The sequence below is a fragment of the Centruroides vittatus genome, unplaced genomic scaffold (genome assembly GCF_030686945.1).
Source record: "Centruroides vittatus isolate TY-2023 unplaced genomic scaffold, ASM3068694v2 contig_484, whole genome shotgun sequence".
NCBI lineage: Eukaryota > Metazoa > Arthropoda > Arachnida > Scorpiones > Buthidae > Centruroides > Centruroides vittatus.
The window spans coordinates 1,814,673-1,831,578 of record NW_027122274.1 but is presented as its reverse complement, the minus strand read 5'-3'; the positions used below and the strand labels follow the sequence as shown (position 1 = coordinate 1,831,578).

The following is a 16,906-nucleotide window of genomic DNA, read 5'->3' as shown; positions in this document are numbered from 1 at the left end:
ATTGTAAATGCTAATAACGAGTAAAAATTAAGTCCGATTTCGAGATACGACACATGACCTCTCTCTATCTCTTCACTCCTCCACCTTTAACCACCAAAATTTAATAGCATCACTCCCTCTAATACACAAACCTCCTTGCAAAATTTCAGAAATTTTCGACAAAAAGCACAAGAGTTATTAAGCTTCAAAGAAGGTAAACAAAATCGTGCCCCCCCATACTAACATCCACATATATATAGATATAAAAAAAACCCGAATTTTTTTGCATCGACGTTTTATTTTTATCGACGTTTCAAGGTCCCGAGTCCAAATTTGTAAAGATTCTTGGGGGGGTCATTTTTTGACCGATTGCCATACTTTTCCTCTGATATATATAACAGAGCCAGGAAAGTAAAAGTTTAAAGTATTAGTGAAATTTTAATAAAAAAACATTAAAATTTCTCGATTGTTAAATATTGTATTTATGTATGAATACATTTATTGACATCAGTTCACAAATATAAGATCAAGTTAATTCAAAGAATGTGAAAACAAGGATGCGAGCTCGTTCTCACCAGGAGGGCCCTGATTTGCGAACGATTGTGTCCAATATGAACTACACCCTTCTTTCTCCCAGATGGTTCCCCTTAATGCATATGCGCGGAAGGAGTAACTAGAAACGAAAAACTTTAAGACTATATATGTTAATAACCGATGTATTTTTCAGACAAAGGCAGTATTAAATTTGAGAAGAGAACTTCACTTGAAATGGCATAGAGTTGTTTTGACGAAGAAGCATGGAAAATAAATTGTTTTCTTTTAACTGATTCTAAATTAAGGAATTTATCAGAAAATGTATCGAGATTTTTGCTTGAAAGTCCTTTCTTAATTATTCTCGATTCAGTTAATTGATCTGAATCCTCACATTACTCCGATCTTCATAGATTCTAAATGGCCTATCAAACTCCATTTAAATTTTAAATTAATAGATCTAGGATTGAAGAAGATTGAATCAGGTAAGTTCATCGACACAATTTTTAATTCAGTTTGAATGATATAATAATAATTGTAGAGAGGAAATAAATTTTGAAGATTTTTTCTTTATCGAAATAAATTTAGTAGATTTAATACGTAAAATTTGGTTTACTAAGTTTATGAATTTGAAGGATTTTCTTTATCCTGTTATGTATGTAACGGAATAAAGATACATCCTCCAAAGAAGATGTATATCGCACATTTTATAATATTCTGATTATAAAAATATGTAATATTTTTCATATTTTAATGAATTATTAAATTCCAAATCACAAAACTGTTAATAATATCGCATAATTTAATACAGATTGTTATATATTTTATATCAGCAATTATCTCAATACTGGTAAATTGCTGATTAACTTAATTCGCGAGTCAACAATACCGCATTATTTCAAAGGCCAACCATACCACAAAATGCTTATTCTGTAGGCCTCTGTCAGCATCGGTAATAAGCTCAATTTATAACCTGATTTCGCTACATTCAGAAAATTATAATGTTTTCTTTCAATTTATTATAATTTGGAAAACTTTACGTTAATAATAATAAAAATATTTGAAGTTTGCTCTGAAAATACCAATGTCTAAAACGATTTTCTCGCTACTTTCAGATATTTTTTGGCATTTCTAGGCGATTTTTTGAAAAAATAACAGAATACATTGACTATATGGGAATGTTATAAATTATGTAACAAAGATATGGGTGGATGGGTATGTAAGTAATCGTTACGATGCGTTACGTATATTACAAATGCGTCACGTAATGCTAGGGTCTGAACCCTGGAAAACAGAATTAAGTTTTATTTATGAAGTGTTGCATAGCGAATCGTACTGTTTATGCCACCGCTTTGTATGTTATACTTATATATGTAATTAATAAATCAATGAAATGTTCGGTATCCTGTACCATGGGCGTTCACAAAGGGGCAAACGGGGCACTTTCTCCTCCCGGAATCGAGTAAAATTTCTACAAATTATCATCGTAAAAGTGATTGAGATATGTATCTTTAGCCTATACCCTGGACGATGGGATACTTTAATACACTATTGTAATCTATAATCTACTTGTGACAAAACTCACCGAAAATAACGAATAAGAATGTATTGATGTAATTATTTGTCTCCAAGCTTTGACCCCCTGGAAAATTATCTGTGGACATTCATGCCCCGTACTGCAGTGGCATAACGAACGTAACTGGCGCCCGGGGCATAACTGGCACCCGACACTTTATTGGCGCCCCTCTTTCTCCTCTAGAAACACATATAGTTTGTCTTGGAGACCATTTGGGCGCCCCTCTGAGATTGCGCCCGGTGCATGATACACCCCCTTGAACCCCCCTCGCTACGCTACTGCTGTATTGTGTATTATTCCTTAATTAAGGGGGTTGGTCAAGGATATGTTACGGGTATCTCTAATGTATAGCAATGCTTACAGGGCATTGTTCTTTATCTAATTTTATCATTTACTGTTATAAAGTGTTTATTTATATCTTGTTCTTCATTTTAAATAAAATAAAATTTATTTAATGGATTTGTGAAAATATTCCAGGGATTACAATTAAAAAAACACAATAAAATCATTTGGTAAAAATGATAAAAGAAATAACAGTCGTTACTTTTCATTAATAGAACGTAGTGACGTCATATTAACCTGTTTACAGTTTACGAAATCACAATTTGTTTATTAGAAAAGCATATATCGCAACGTCATCACAACGTCATTCTTTTATGTCAAGCCATCATAAAACAGAAAGAATGACGTCACGTTGACGTAAAATGCAAATTATTCCAACAAAAAAGAGGATAAAGCCACGTAACTTATATTGAAATACTATTCCGTGTTAAATAATATTTTTAAATCAATTTTCAAAATTATTCAATTAATTATTTAAGTCAATATTTTAAAAATATTTTTCCCGATGAAGTTATTTACATAATGTTATTTTGAATAACACGAGATTCTTATAAATTGTAAACAGTTTCGATATGTATAAATAAAATATACATTTACGGAAACATTATTAACTGTTTAATTTCTGATAATATTTTTTAAAATTAATATTTTGTAATACTCGTTATCTGCTTCTACGTCAGCTAATATAGGCAACGATCGTATTGAGCATCGATTGGAAGAAAATATTTAATAAAAAACTCTTATATTTTTCTTCTTAAGACATTATATAAAATTGTTTTTATTATTTTAAGTAAATAATAATTATTTAAAATATACACGAAATCGTATATTCGTTAAAGGTTTATATATTAATCTCGCATTCGATTTGTCCTGAGTATTTAATGCGGACGAGTGACGCAGTGACCTTCCCTTTGTATTTCTGGCGTTGAAGGAAACGATAGAAAGATGTCTGGCTTCGATCCCGTTTCGTTTCTGAAAGATTTCCTAGCTGGTGGTGTAGCCGCAGCTATTTCTAAAACAGCAGTAGCTCCAATAGAGCGTGTGAAGTTACTCTTGCAAGTGCAGCATGCATCCAAACAGATCTCTGTAGACAAACAGTACAAAGGTAAGAAGTAACTAATCTACCGGCTCCGCCATTTTGAATGGAGTATGTCTTAAAAGGATAAATGTTTTTAAAAAATTGCTTAATACTGTTAATATATAATAGGAATTGGATCTTTCGATTATTTATAAGATAAATGTTTAAAAATGAAAATATATGCAGGGTTTTAAGCAATAATTTATTTTTTTTTCCCCCTTCGTGGTTCTAACAGGTTGCGTAATCTTACTAGAATTAATGAAATTGGGAGGAGGATTTCTCCATTGAAAGATTAGTGAAATATTTAAGTTGTATGTAGGTCACTTTCAGTTTTTATGATAAGATTAGCAGCTCACATGTAAAGACCAAATTTCAAGGTGAATTGAATCATTTGCCTCCTCAAAAATCATTGCAGTTTGGAGATAACTTGTTACAACATTTTGAATCTTGCTAGAATATGCAGTTTAAGATATTAATTTGAAATGAAATTTATATGAAGAAAAGAATTGTTTGGTGGTACTATTAAAATGGTGGGAAAGGTAGTCAAATGTATAACTGGTTTAATTTTTCGTTTCTTTCTGCCTTAAAATTATAGTACCGAAACATTCCAGCGATTATTTTTTTTAAAATAAGATGTGATTTTAAAGCTTTCCCCCATACAAAATTTGTGCAAAAGTTTTTTCCCTAAAACTGTATTTCATGCCTCTACACACCAACTTTTATAATCAAACTGAAATTAACTTCATATTATGAATCATTTGTAGCTACAAAGGAATCTGAAGTTTTATAATCAGTGTAGGTCTAAAGCTTCTGTTAAAATTAGATACTTCAGATTTTAATAGGTCAAAAGTTTAATAAGGTTGAATCTTAATACTGAAAAACTTTATTAACTGCATTTAACCTCAAATGAAAATCTGCTCAAACATTCAAATCAATTTTTTTTAAAGACAAACTGCAAGATAATTTATAAAGTCACTTTGAGTTTTAAACCTGAATAAGAATTCTACATGCAGCATAAAATTTTAACTGTGGTTTTATTGGAAAAACTTATGTATGCTATTTGCTTTTCCAATACTTTATCTGTAATAAGTGTCTTCTAAAATTAAAACTTCTAACATTGTTGAATTCCAAAATAAAGTTTAACAAATCTGTACTCATTTTTATAAAAATATTAAAGAATGCTCTGAAGAGGAACCACATTCATAATTTTTAATACTATTTTACTTAAATTGGCAGCTATGGACTTGTAGCAATCAATGTAAGTTAGGCTCTCTAACCATAAATCAACTTTATAGTGTATTTTGTATTTTAGTGGGATTCATTTGTTGTGTTGGTGGTTGGCAGTTTCCTAGTGACATTACTTTGTATAAAATTTAAAAATGCAATATTAGTAGAATACTTCATTCTAATTTTGTCATTTTCATTAAATACCAGAAATTACTGATTAGAAAATTTTTCAATTCATTTTATCCTTTTGGCTTATAACTCATTCTGATTGGGGTATACTTTTTAAATTCAAATTATCAAAGTATACATCCAATTCATATTAAAGCTTTAACATTGTTCCAGGACAGGTCTTAAATAGTAATAGGGCAAAAAAATTTCTAGGGAGTGAAAATTGTTTTAATTAGCATCAAGATTTAACACTAACAGATGAAATTGGACATTATGTAACAATCTCTTATAATAGAAATGGGTTAATTAGTGCAGAGCTCAAATGGTTAAGAGTTGAAAGTTAAAATTTGGTACACAGTTAGGGTACATCTTGAATATATACTAAAAAGGGATTTTTTTGAAACTTCTCATGCAGGGAGTGTTTAGCAGTTCTTCAGAGTAATCCTTATGAAGAATTTGATAGTTTTTGTAGGGAATCTAACCTTTTTAGATCCATCTAAAAATTCTCTAATTAGCCTCAGAAGAGGGGGAATCTAATTCTTTCACCTGGTGAAAACAGGTAAGATTGGCTACCTAGATAGCATCTGCAGTTCTATATTGTAGAATTTGGTTTATATAAGGGTTAGAAATAAGAAATTAGCTAATCTTAATGTTTTTTTTTTTTGCCTGAGCAACACTGGGCCTACCAGCTAGTAAGTGTGTAATTTATTCATTCTCAATGTTTAAAATTATTGAAATTGTTAGTCCTTTTAGTGGCAAACTTCTGAGGAAAGATTTAAAACCATTAGGGGAGAGATTTTAGTAGTTGAGTAGTTAACCCAGACTTTTTGCAAGAAAGTTTAGTTTTCTCCAGTTTAAAAATAATAAATCAATTATGTTCAATGAATTTCAGTTGGATGCTCTGTTTCCCATCCTATGGCATAAAGCAAACAGATAACTAACAACTTAATTTTGTACAATATTTTTACATTTCTAAAATATGTACTGTAGCTGAAATAAAGATGGCTGAATTTTGTACTTATAAATTTGAAGATTTTGAAATCAAATTATGCCATTTTAAAGCCATTTGAAATGTTTAAACAACTATTACTTGATGTGAATTAATTTGGTTTACCTGTAATTAACAAGCATAAGTGTGTGCAGTATTTCCAGTTTTAGGTTTATTTTTAGATTAATATCAAATATAGCCATTAAATGACCAAATACATCCTATAATTAAAGATAACTAGTTCCAGTTGAATATAGGACAAAATTACTTTAATTTTCAATAACTAATTTCTCATACTTTTTCAATATACAAAAGAGCAACTTTCAAACTTAACATTAAATATTTGGATACATAAATAAGTGTAGTTCTAAAAGCTTTTATTACAAATTTCTAGAATATGGAAAACAAATAACTCATTTGGATATAAACTTAAAGAATACGGTGTTTTGGCAGATTAATATCCAAAACCATTAGTTTGAGAGTACACTAGTATAGGACATTATGTAGCTAACTAAAGTCTATATTAGTCTTCAAACTTAATACCTATTAGCCTGAACCAGGGGTCGGCAGTTTGTCAAGTGAGAAGTGCCAAATTGTCATGGAAACACATACCAAAAGTACCAGAGAGCTGCATTGAGGCTTAACTGCTTGGTCGATCGCCGACCAACTGTTGAAAGACTCCCCCTAGTGCGCATTACAGGCATATGTGACAATAATAAATTCCTATTACAAATATACTGATTATTTTTGCTATTGGCCAAAAGAATAATAACAATTTATACTGTTAATGTAAATAATTTATATTGTTAATTTAAATGTGCGAAATACAACACACGACAGGTGCCTCTAGTGGTCCTTTTCGGCATAACGTTACATGGACGGACGGACATGCATTCCATAGGTTATATATATAGATATGCTTTAAATGCTACCACTCTCATGCGATTCATATTGATCAACACCAGTGGTCATGTGCGGATGGGCTAAAGAATGGTAGAGTATGCCATAAGAGTTGAAGTTTGTTCGGCGGCTCTATCTCAAACTCATAAGTTATAAGGCTGCTTGAGATGAGGTGAGATTGGAGTTTGTCCAAAGAGCCACAAGCGTCTATGCAAAGAGCCATATGTGGCTTGCGAGCCACATTTTCCAACCACTGGCCTAAACTGATGTATGTTCTTGTGCGAAAGATGAAAAGGACTGCTTAGCAAAGCATTATCTTCACTAATTTTAAAAAATGTAATTATTTTTTAGAATTTTTGGCAGAACTGGAATTCTAATCTAAAAAATCAGTTCTGCTGTTTTCATTCATTATAAATTTAATCTTAAGATTTTAAGGTTTCATATACAGAATCTCATGAAATTTTAATAACTTAATTTTAAAGTCTTCATGGTTTTTAGAAGAAAATGTTATTTGTAAAAAGTTAATTCTGAATTCAATAAAATATTGATCTTTTTGAAGTAGGTTCCAAAAGTATAATCCTCAGTACAATTATACAGCTCTGTATGATTGTGAAAATAAATTTTAAGCTATTGTGTAAAGACAAAGATCAGTTTTAAGATTGCCTTAAATTTCTAACAGTTCTTAATCATGATCTTATCATTTGGTTTTTTAAATGCTAGAAAAATGCCTTTTGTACTGTTCAAATATTTGAAACACTTCAGTCTGAATTTTTGAGTTGTTTTAAATTTGTCATATTTTCATCCGATCAAAAACTGCAGTTAAAATCAACTAAATTGTCTGTCTGTTCTTCACAGCTCTAGTTTATAACTAGATTATGGATTTTATGCAAGTAGACCAGATATTTTTGTTAAAATTTAAATTAAATTAACTTATTTTAACTTTCACACTTGACTTATATTGTCAATTAACTTCCTAATTTTAATATGAACATTTTTCTCCTTAGGTATGGTCGATTGCTTCATCAGAATTCCTAGAGAACAAGGTTTTCTGAGTTTCTGGAGAGGAAACTTAGCCAATGTCATCAGATATTTTCCAACTCAAGCTCTCAATTTTGCTTTCAAAGATAAATATAAGCAAGTTTTTCTGGGTGGTGTAGACAAGAGAACCCAGTTCTGGCGTTATTTCTTAGGAAATTTGGCATCTGGTGGCGCAGCCGGTGCTACATCCCTCTGTTTTGTATATCCCCTTGACTTTGCCAGAACTCGACTTGCCGCAGACATCGGAAAAGCAGGTGCAGAGCGTGAATTCTCGGGTTTGGGTAACTGTCTAGTAAAAATCTTCAAGCACGATGGCATTTCTGGTCTGTATAGAGGATTCAACGTTTCCGTTCAGGGTATTATTATTTATAGAGCTGCTTATTTTGGCTTCTTCGATACCGCTAAGGGAATGTTACCAGATCCAAAGAAGACCCCTATTGTTATTTCTTGGATGATTGCTCAGACTGTAACAACTGTTGCCGGAATTATTTCCTATCCATTTGATACAGTACGTAGACGTATGATGATGCAAAGTGGAAGAGCCAAGTCAGATAGAATGTACAAAAACACAATTGACTGCTGGAGAAAAATATTCAAGAGTGAAGGAGGTTCAGCTTTCTTCAAGGGTGCCTTTTCTAATGTTCTTAGAGGCACGGGTGGTGCTTTTGTATTAGTATTGTATGATGAAATCAAAAATTTTATTCTTTGAGAATACAGTTCTTCTGTATTTAATCAGCAATTCATTTATTCCTGGATGTAGTCGTAATGTATTTCCTGGACATGTAATATTGTGAATAAAAGAATTTAGTCAGTTAACTGCTAATTCCATGAGGAACATTCCAGGTTAGGAGGACCAAGTTAGAATCTGTAGTTATTTGAATGACCAGAAAATAAATGAAATTACTTTGCTCAGCTTGATTTCATTGAGTTGTTTAATTAATGACTAATATGCAGCAGTTCTTATGATGTACAACAACATAAGCACTGTTGAATTCGTTTTTCAAATAACTACTAACCAAAGTAATTGACGTTTAATAAAAATCCGAATTTGTGAATTAATATCTAAAAATGTCTGCTGTTCAGTTTTGAACAAGTCAAATGAATTTTTGTAGTTAAATTTTTTAATTTTATTATTCTGAAGTTGGAATGCTAGGCTTTACAGTGAAATTAGCAACTTTTATAACACATTGCTACAAAAGTTGCGATTTTCGTTTTGATTCCGTAATGAAATGAGCAAACGAAATTAGATTTGGTTTACTTGGTGCCATTTTTATAAAGTTCAAATATCTGATTTAACCTAATACAAATATTTTATGCAGAATTTATTCTTAATCATCATTTTTAGAAATGCCTTTGACCTATCGTAAACCATAAATTCCGTTCTCGCTCTAATGGTAACAACTAATATTTGCCTTTCCGACGTTTAAAATAGGAGGATTAATTACGTGGCTTTATTGAAATAAAAGCTGAATCCGGTTTTCCCAAAATAAAGGATATGCGGTGTATAAGATATCCAGTTGTCGAGTGGACGAAACCAACTGCTAGTTGGTCTTGAAAGTTCATGTGGCCAGCCCGTAGACAAAGCGCGAAGTTTTCAGGTTTTTCTTCGTTAGTAAACAGCTATACTTAAAATCACTAATACGCCCTCATTTTTGCTAACATTTTCCTAGCAGACAAATTAAGTATGACTTGACGCGAGTGAATTTATCCGAAACAGCTATGTATCTCATAACACTATTAATGTTGATCAATCAGCAATTGCAACAAATATAAATCAGATACTAGTCTGAAGCTCGGGTCATTGTATATGTAAATTGTTTAGAATGAAACAAAAATTACCAAGCTACCAAAAATGTAAATTTTTGAGCATCAAAAAATCAATGCCTTAGTATGGTGAATTTAGAGAGAAATGGATGAGGTTTCTGGTCTAAAAGCTCTGTCCTAATCTTGATCGGATCCTTAGGAACACTACAGTGGGAATGGCGAACCTTTGAGAACACGTATCTGACCGAACCACTAATTTTCGTAAATAATAATGCTCTAGTGTTAAGGTTAATGATCAAAAATAAGGAAAGATCGAAATTGGTAACGATAGTTTCGGGTTTCAATAAACCCGAAAGTTGGATTAGATTGATGGAAGAATGTGACGTAAGGGTAGTCTGCCAAAAAGAGCGCCTCCCGGATTTTCTATGGGGAAGACTATTTTCTATTTTGATATAAATGTGAAGAAACCCCGAGAACTTCCACGTGGTCAGCCCGTTAGTCCGCGGATCCGCGACTAAACCGATTTTATCTACTTTGCTAATGGTGGGCAACCCGAAAGTTAAAATTATGTAATTCTTACCAAGGGCTTCGGCGGGAGGGGCAGCTGCCCTCCCCTAGAAATTAGCATTTAAATAATCTTAGGCTGCTTGTAAGTTTAAAAAAAATTTTAAGATATTTCTTTTCCGGTACATAGTAAATGATTAAAACTTTATGAATCGTTTTTATTTTGCCTACATACAATTCATATCCTTTATCAATTTAAATCATCTTGCCTCCTGGCCCATTGGTGGGCGTCGTCCTTGATTCTTACTATAAAATTATTAAAGGGCAGTCCATAAATTACGTAAGGTATTTTGGGGTGGGTAGGGCGGGTAATAGACCTCGTCTTACGTAATATTTTTTGATCTCGTGGAGTTTGAATTTGGCGGTTTCTATTAAGAATTCTCGTACAAACGCCATCTCGTGTGACGTGATGGAATAATAACGCTAGCAGAATCACGCTCTACACATTTTTTGTCATGGGAGAAAGGCCGTATAGTGGTTTCTCTCTTTTTATATTAGAATAAGTGCACCACTCCTATGGGTGTATAACACTAAGAATACATGATACAAAGTAAACAAAATTAGTATTCGGCTTTTAGTGAAAACTAAAATGTAAAACTAGAAATTAGTCTTATCTCCCATACTTTTTGAACATAAGCTTGTTCAGAAGCCATGTTTGATTGTAAAAAGCACACGTGTGTGCTTTTTACAATTATCAAGTGGACATGACCACCTGAAACCAAGCGTAAAGATTTCTAATTTGAGAATAAGTCTATCTTGATCGTAAATTGGACAATGCTACATCATATAAGTCGACGGTGTCTAGGTTTTCTGTAGAGCAAAAATCTTCTAACAATATGTTCAGTATGTAGTTGAGCAGTAGCAAACGTTAAATCTCTGAGTGGTGATGAGAACCTGCCATCAACACTAGGAAAATAAAGTCTTGTTGTTCTACCAGTTTTACTGCTCAACTATTGTTGATTCCACTTTTGCATAGTGTTGTCATAAATATAATTTTTAAGGCTGCTGCATGAGAGAGGGACGTGTGTGTAGTCAAGTCGGTGTCCTTTGCAGCTGACAGCCTCAAAGTCGGCTTTTTCATTTCCTAGGATGCCACTATGGCCAGGAACGAATATAAAAGTTATCTTATTTACAAGGTTTTTAATATGGTGCAGGATATATGCGATTTTATTGCTATTGCAATTGGGATTTAATAGAGCTTTTAGGACAAAGTAAGAATCACTGTAAATGTTGATAGAGTTTTGTTTGATGGTGAAGTGTCCCACTGAACAGCTTAGTAGACAGCATCTTCAGCTTGATAGATAGAGGTATGTGGGGGATATCTGTACCTTCTAACATATTTTGGGCAAAATATGTCAGTTTGGAGGAAGATACAGATACATGATCCGACATGAAGGGGGCTTTTGGACCAATCTGTGTAGATATTAATGTCTTCATGGTTATCCATGGAGGAAGCAGATGACATCAGATGTACCCTGGGGATAACCTTGTTTACAGGGTAATGATCAGAGATAGAGTAATTGCATTGTGATAGCATATGAACAGCCGTAGATAGGAGTAGAGACTGTTGTTGAGCCTTGATGTTTGTAGTTCTGATGTAGTAGTTTAGAACCTTTTCTACAATACATAGTGGCAAAGGAAGGAGTTTTGCTAGAGTCAGAGAGGCATTAGTAGAAACAGTTCTGCATCACTTTGAAATTCTGATGGAAAACTGTCTTTGAAGAGAGAATAATTTACTTGCTACTGAATTTTTAGTAGTTACGTGACCCCAGCTAGAGGCGGTAAAGTAACATTGATTGTATTACGTCATTATATAGAGTTTTACAAGCTTTCATTTAGTCCCCAGGTGCACCTAGCACATTTATCAGCATGTAGTTTATTTTATTTATTTTTTGCTTTAGCCAAGATGTAATCAATATGGCAACGGAATGTGGTTTCTCCATTCTCTCTTGTTTTATTTTCTATGATGTTTCTGTTTACACGTGCACTAGCTAGTCGATTTGTCAAAGTTTTTTTGCTTCGTTTTGTGAAAATTAAAATTAATATAAAAATGAATATTATGACGTTGATTAATGATGATAATAATAATAAAAAGATTGTTAATAATTAAAAAAAGTTCTTAAAATAAATTGTTCATTCGAATTCATTAAAGTTTTAAATTTAAATTTACTATTATTTAATTTAAAATTTACTAAATTTTAAAAGTTTATATAAAATCTTTTATAAATAGTAGTACATATCAATTAATTATTAATAATATATTTTGGACCTAAGTTAGGGTTTCATAAAAAAAATTTTTGTTAAAATCTTTCTATAAAACCTGCCTAAATATTACGTAAGATAGGGAAGGGGAGGAGGGATCAAAGAAAATATTACGGTTTCTTACACAGGGTTGGGTGGGGTCTAGAATGGCCGAAATCGCCTTTACGTAATCTATGGACGGCCTCTAGTGTTAAGAGAATTAATAGAAATAAAATTGTCTTAAATATATTCATTTTCTCCCATTTTATTATATGACTACATTCTAACATTTGTTGTAAAATCACTATGAAATGGCGTCGCTCTAGACGTGACGTCATAGGTCGTGAATTTTATGGTCTCGTGACTGCTTTGCTTCGACGATCTGGCAAATTCTCCGCTTGTGATATCACTCGTAACGTAGTTCCGCAGAAGCAGATACATTTCGTCTACCCTCTTCAAACTATTGCTCGATAGTTTTTGTAAAATGACGACCTACAACGACTTGCTACCAGAAATTTCATAAACGAAATCGAGACCCGATAGATTTATAAATTTCAATGAACTAATTTATATGCTTGCTTCTATGAAAATTATCAAACAGCTGTTTTGTAATCACAGCGTAGCAAAGACATGGCCGAAACGTGAAGCACAAACGCGCGTTTTATTTTGTACCCTACGGCGCATGCTCCTTTCTGGCAAACTTTGAAATGCGCATGAGCATCGTCGACCACTGCCCGAAAAATCAAACTACCGGTAGGCTACTTGAATTTGAGTGGCGTCGAACGATAAAACCCGTTTTTCCATCGGAGGATATGACGTAGAGTCGATGACGGGAAATTGGCGATGATCGAACGAATTTGCTTAGTTTGTGGCGGCCTTAATGTAATTTGTTTTTCTTACCTTAGTATATTTTGAAATAATATAGAAAGCACCTTCCATGAGGATATGTCAAATGATGAATTATGCAGGCATAATTCATTTTCATCATTAGAACAATTTGAGAGTATGTCAAAGTCTCAGTGTTAGAAAATCGAAATCCATTCTTGTTAGTTATGTTTGATAAAATGATGTAAACGTTTTCCTACATCTTATTAGCTACCGTTAAAACCTTATTTTATAATGTAAGATTTGAACAGTCACAACATTAAAGTGTAACGAAGCATTTTATAATGGAAAATATCAATGCACAAACTCGCTAATATCTTATAACAAAGACCGCTATAAAAGTTATGTAACTTGTAGTTCAATATAGTAGATATTTTTTGTGGTTTTAGTGTCTTTACCGCTCAGAGACCACAAAAGGCCAAACGTAGTAGTTAACGTGCCATTGGGATTAAATTAGTTGTTTTATAGAAAAGTAAACTTTCGTGAAATTTTATCTAAATTTCAATTATGCCAGTGTTTTTCAACCTTTTTTATCAGGTTGTAAAGATGAAATTTGGACATTTCGATGTTTTCAAGGAACGACTGGGAAAAAATGTTCCATAACGTTCTATGTGGGTATATAAGTAAAGTAACCAGAGGACGTTTCGTCACATATTTCATTGGAAATAGATGCATCAGCAATGTCTGACAACATGAAACTTTGAAAACACATTCTGTTGCTGTTGCTCTATTGCTTTAAAAGTAGTCAGAGAGCAACCAAGGCTTACGATCTGATCTGAAAAGCGTTTGTTAGTGTTCATGGGTAAACAAATGTTAGAGGACCGTTAGTGCAAAAAAAGATGATGATCTCTGTTTGTTTGGCGTTGTCATGATAGAACTGTCTCCAACCAACACCACTGTCACGAAAGAGCTCTCCTGTAAACAACTGGATAGTTTGAATACCAAGATCCAAGAACTTCGACAAACTATTGAAAGTCTACCACCACCACGACAATGCGCTAGCACAGAGCAAAGATGACTTTGGGGAAACAGATCATCTTTGCTCGACGTGACAGAACTTTCCCAGTCTGGACTGGGAAGTTCTGCTTCAACCACCTTATAGCCCACACTTGACGCCAACTACCACCTATTTCGTGCCCTGCAGAATCATATTGCCAATACAATTCAATGGCAATACTCCCACCGACACTCGAGACTTTCTTCAAAGAAAACCGCAGTCATTCTAAGCTTACGGAATTGAAAGTTTTTTGTTAAGGTGGCGAAATGTAATTGATATTGACGGTGATTACCTATCAGTCTGAACTGTATCGTTGTTGAGCTAATTGCCAATAAAGTTTTTTTTTTTCTTTTTCAAAATGTCTAAATTTTACATTTACAACCTGATATTAATGGCACCTCCAGCGTGAAAATTTTTTCTTTCGGCATTTCTATTTTATCAGTGTAATTATAGCGTTTTCCATATTTTTAGTAACACGTGTAAGAAGCGTTATGGCCTGCTCAGCATTATTTCGCGATACCCGGTTGAAAATCACTGAATTATGCTGACGATTTAGTTGTTCAGAATATAAACAAGAATTATTGCCTACTCCAATTCTCCATTGCCCAACAAACACAATTTTCTCTATATTGTGTTGTAAATACAGTATAGAGAAAATTGGGTAATACTATATTTTAATACTTAAGTTTATTGGGAAATACTTTATATTTTCTTTTTTCATAATAAAATTATATAAAAGTATGCGCTGTTTCAAAATTGAATCAGATCTCTATGGAAATACACGCAATACCCTGAATTTTCATTTGTATACAGTAATTTGTTTTTCGGTTAATTTTCTCAGCGAGCGCTATTACCCAGAAGTGTGGTCACCTGTTCTACAATTTACGTTTGGGTGTATTCCCGAGTGTTCTAGGTTTGTGAGGAGAGTCAAGAAGATGACTTTCATATCTTTTATCTACTGTATATATTAAAATATTTTTCAAACTATATACAGTCTAATCTCTGAAGAAAACAATTTTTATGTCCTTTAAGCTTAGTTCATACTGGGCGCGATTCGCTGGCGAAAGCGAAAAATGCAATTAATAACACATCAGACATGTCGTTTCTGGCGAATTTTACCATTTCGCGAATTGCTTCAAAATTCGGAACTATCGAGCTTTTTCGCTAGCGAAAAAATTTCGCCAAGAACAATAATAGTATTCCCGCTAGGAAACACGATTGTTGTTTTCAAAATGGCTACATAAACTTTCTCACGCAATAAATTATACGTTGTAATTCACAGATTTTTTAATATTACTCTCACCCAGCATCGTTTTCTTTTTAACGTATTTTTTTCCTCAATAAATAAATAAAAGGTAATTAATTAACAGCAGAATATCGGAAGCAGCCATTTTGTTTTTCGAGATGAGATATTGTCTTGCTTGCAAATGATTAGTAGTAGTAGTAATAGTAGTAGTTCCTTCACAATGCTAGGTAGCATACCGGGCGGTAATTATCTTCCTTCAATTTCGATTATAGGTGAGGACTTCAGCTTTCTTCCAAGTCATATTGAGCATCTTCAAATCTTGAAAAGTTCTACGGCAAGTATTCCTGCGGCGTCCTCGTGGTCGTTTGGCACCAGGGGAACCCATTTCATGGCTGTCTTAGGGATCCTATTATTCTCCATACGAAAAATGTGGCCGGCCAGTCGGACTCTTCTGCGGACAACAATGTTATGAAGTTTGCACATCCCACTCCTTTGGAGAACCTTTTCTTGGTGATATGATCTAAATATCAGATTTTTAGGATTCGTCGTAGGCATCTCTGTTGGAAGACATCGAGCCTTCTATTGATGTTTCCCGATGTCTTCCAGGACTCATTAGCATAAACAGCTATCAGAATCACGATGAAGGTGAACAGACGAAATTTAATTCTCAGTGAGATGGATGGTGAGGACCAGAAGACTGTCCGCTTTTCTGATGCGGCACTTCACGTCCATTTCTGCATCACCATTTTGGGAAATAACACTACCCAAGTAGATAAATCTCTCCACCTCCTCCAATCAGTGTGCTCCGACAATTACTCCCCGCGTTTGGACAGTGTTACATACATGCATAATTTTCGTCTCCACGGCGTTTATCCTGAGGCCAATTTTGTGTGCCTCCCGACCCAATGCGGCCGTGGCATGCTGTATCATTGTCTCGCTTTCCTCTAATAGGGCGATATCGTTGCCAAAATGATTGGCTGCTTTTCGTTTTTGATTGTGTGGAACAATTTCGCTAAATAAATAAAAATCGCTTTTCGCTTTTCTCATTCGCTCAATGTGAACTTTATCCTTTCTCTGTTTCCAGAGAGGTGGAACACCGTATATTCGTTTCTTTTTGTGTTAATTGCGAAGTAATCCTAATAGCAAAAGTTTTCTCTTTGCTAGTAGTAAGGGTCAAACCATTTTGATTTTTACTTTCATACAGTGCAATAATTCCCGCTTCTCTTTGACGAGTTCAAAGCGAACACATGACGTCATCATCTTTACGCCACTTTCTTCCATTTGCTCACTTCGGTGTAGTCGTACTTCACTTAACCAGAGCGAGAAACGTCACCACCTCTTTTCGTCACATTCTCGCTCACTCGCGTCTGTATAGTCGCACC

The 16,906-nt window shown here is 33.6% G+C and overlaps 1 protein-coding gene across 1 annotated transcript; it reads left to right on the top strand.

Moving 5' to 3' along the window:
* The first annotated feature begins 3,319 nt into the window (after positions 1–3,319).
* LOC136978004 (ADP/ATP translocase 3) lies at positions 3,320–8,745 on the top strand. The gene is made up of 2 exons (XM_067273635.1): positions 3,320–3,533; positions 7,794–8,745. Exons 1-2 carry the CDS (start codon positions 3,374–3,376, stop codon positions 8,534–8,536), a joined length of 903 nt encoding a protein of 300 aa, XP_067129736.1. The 5' UTR covers positions 3,320–3,373; the 3' UTR covers positions 8,537–8,745.
* The last annotated feature ends 8,161 nt before the right edge of the window (positions 8,746–16,906 follow it).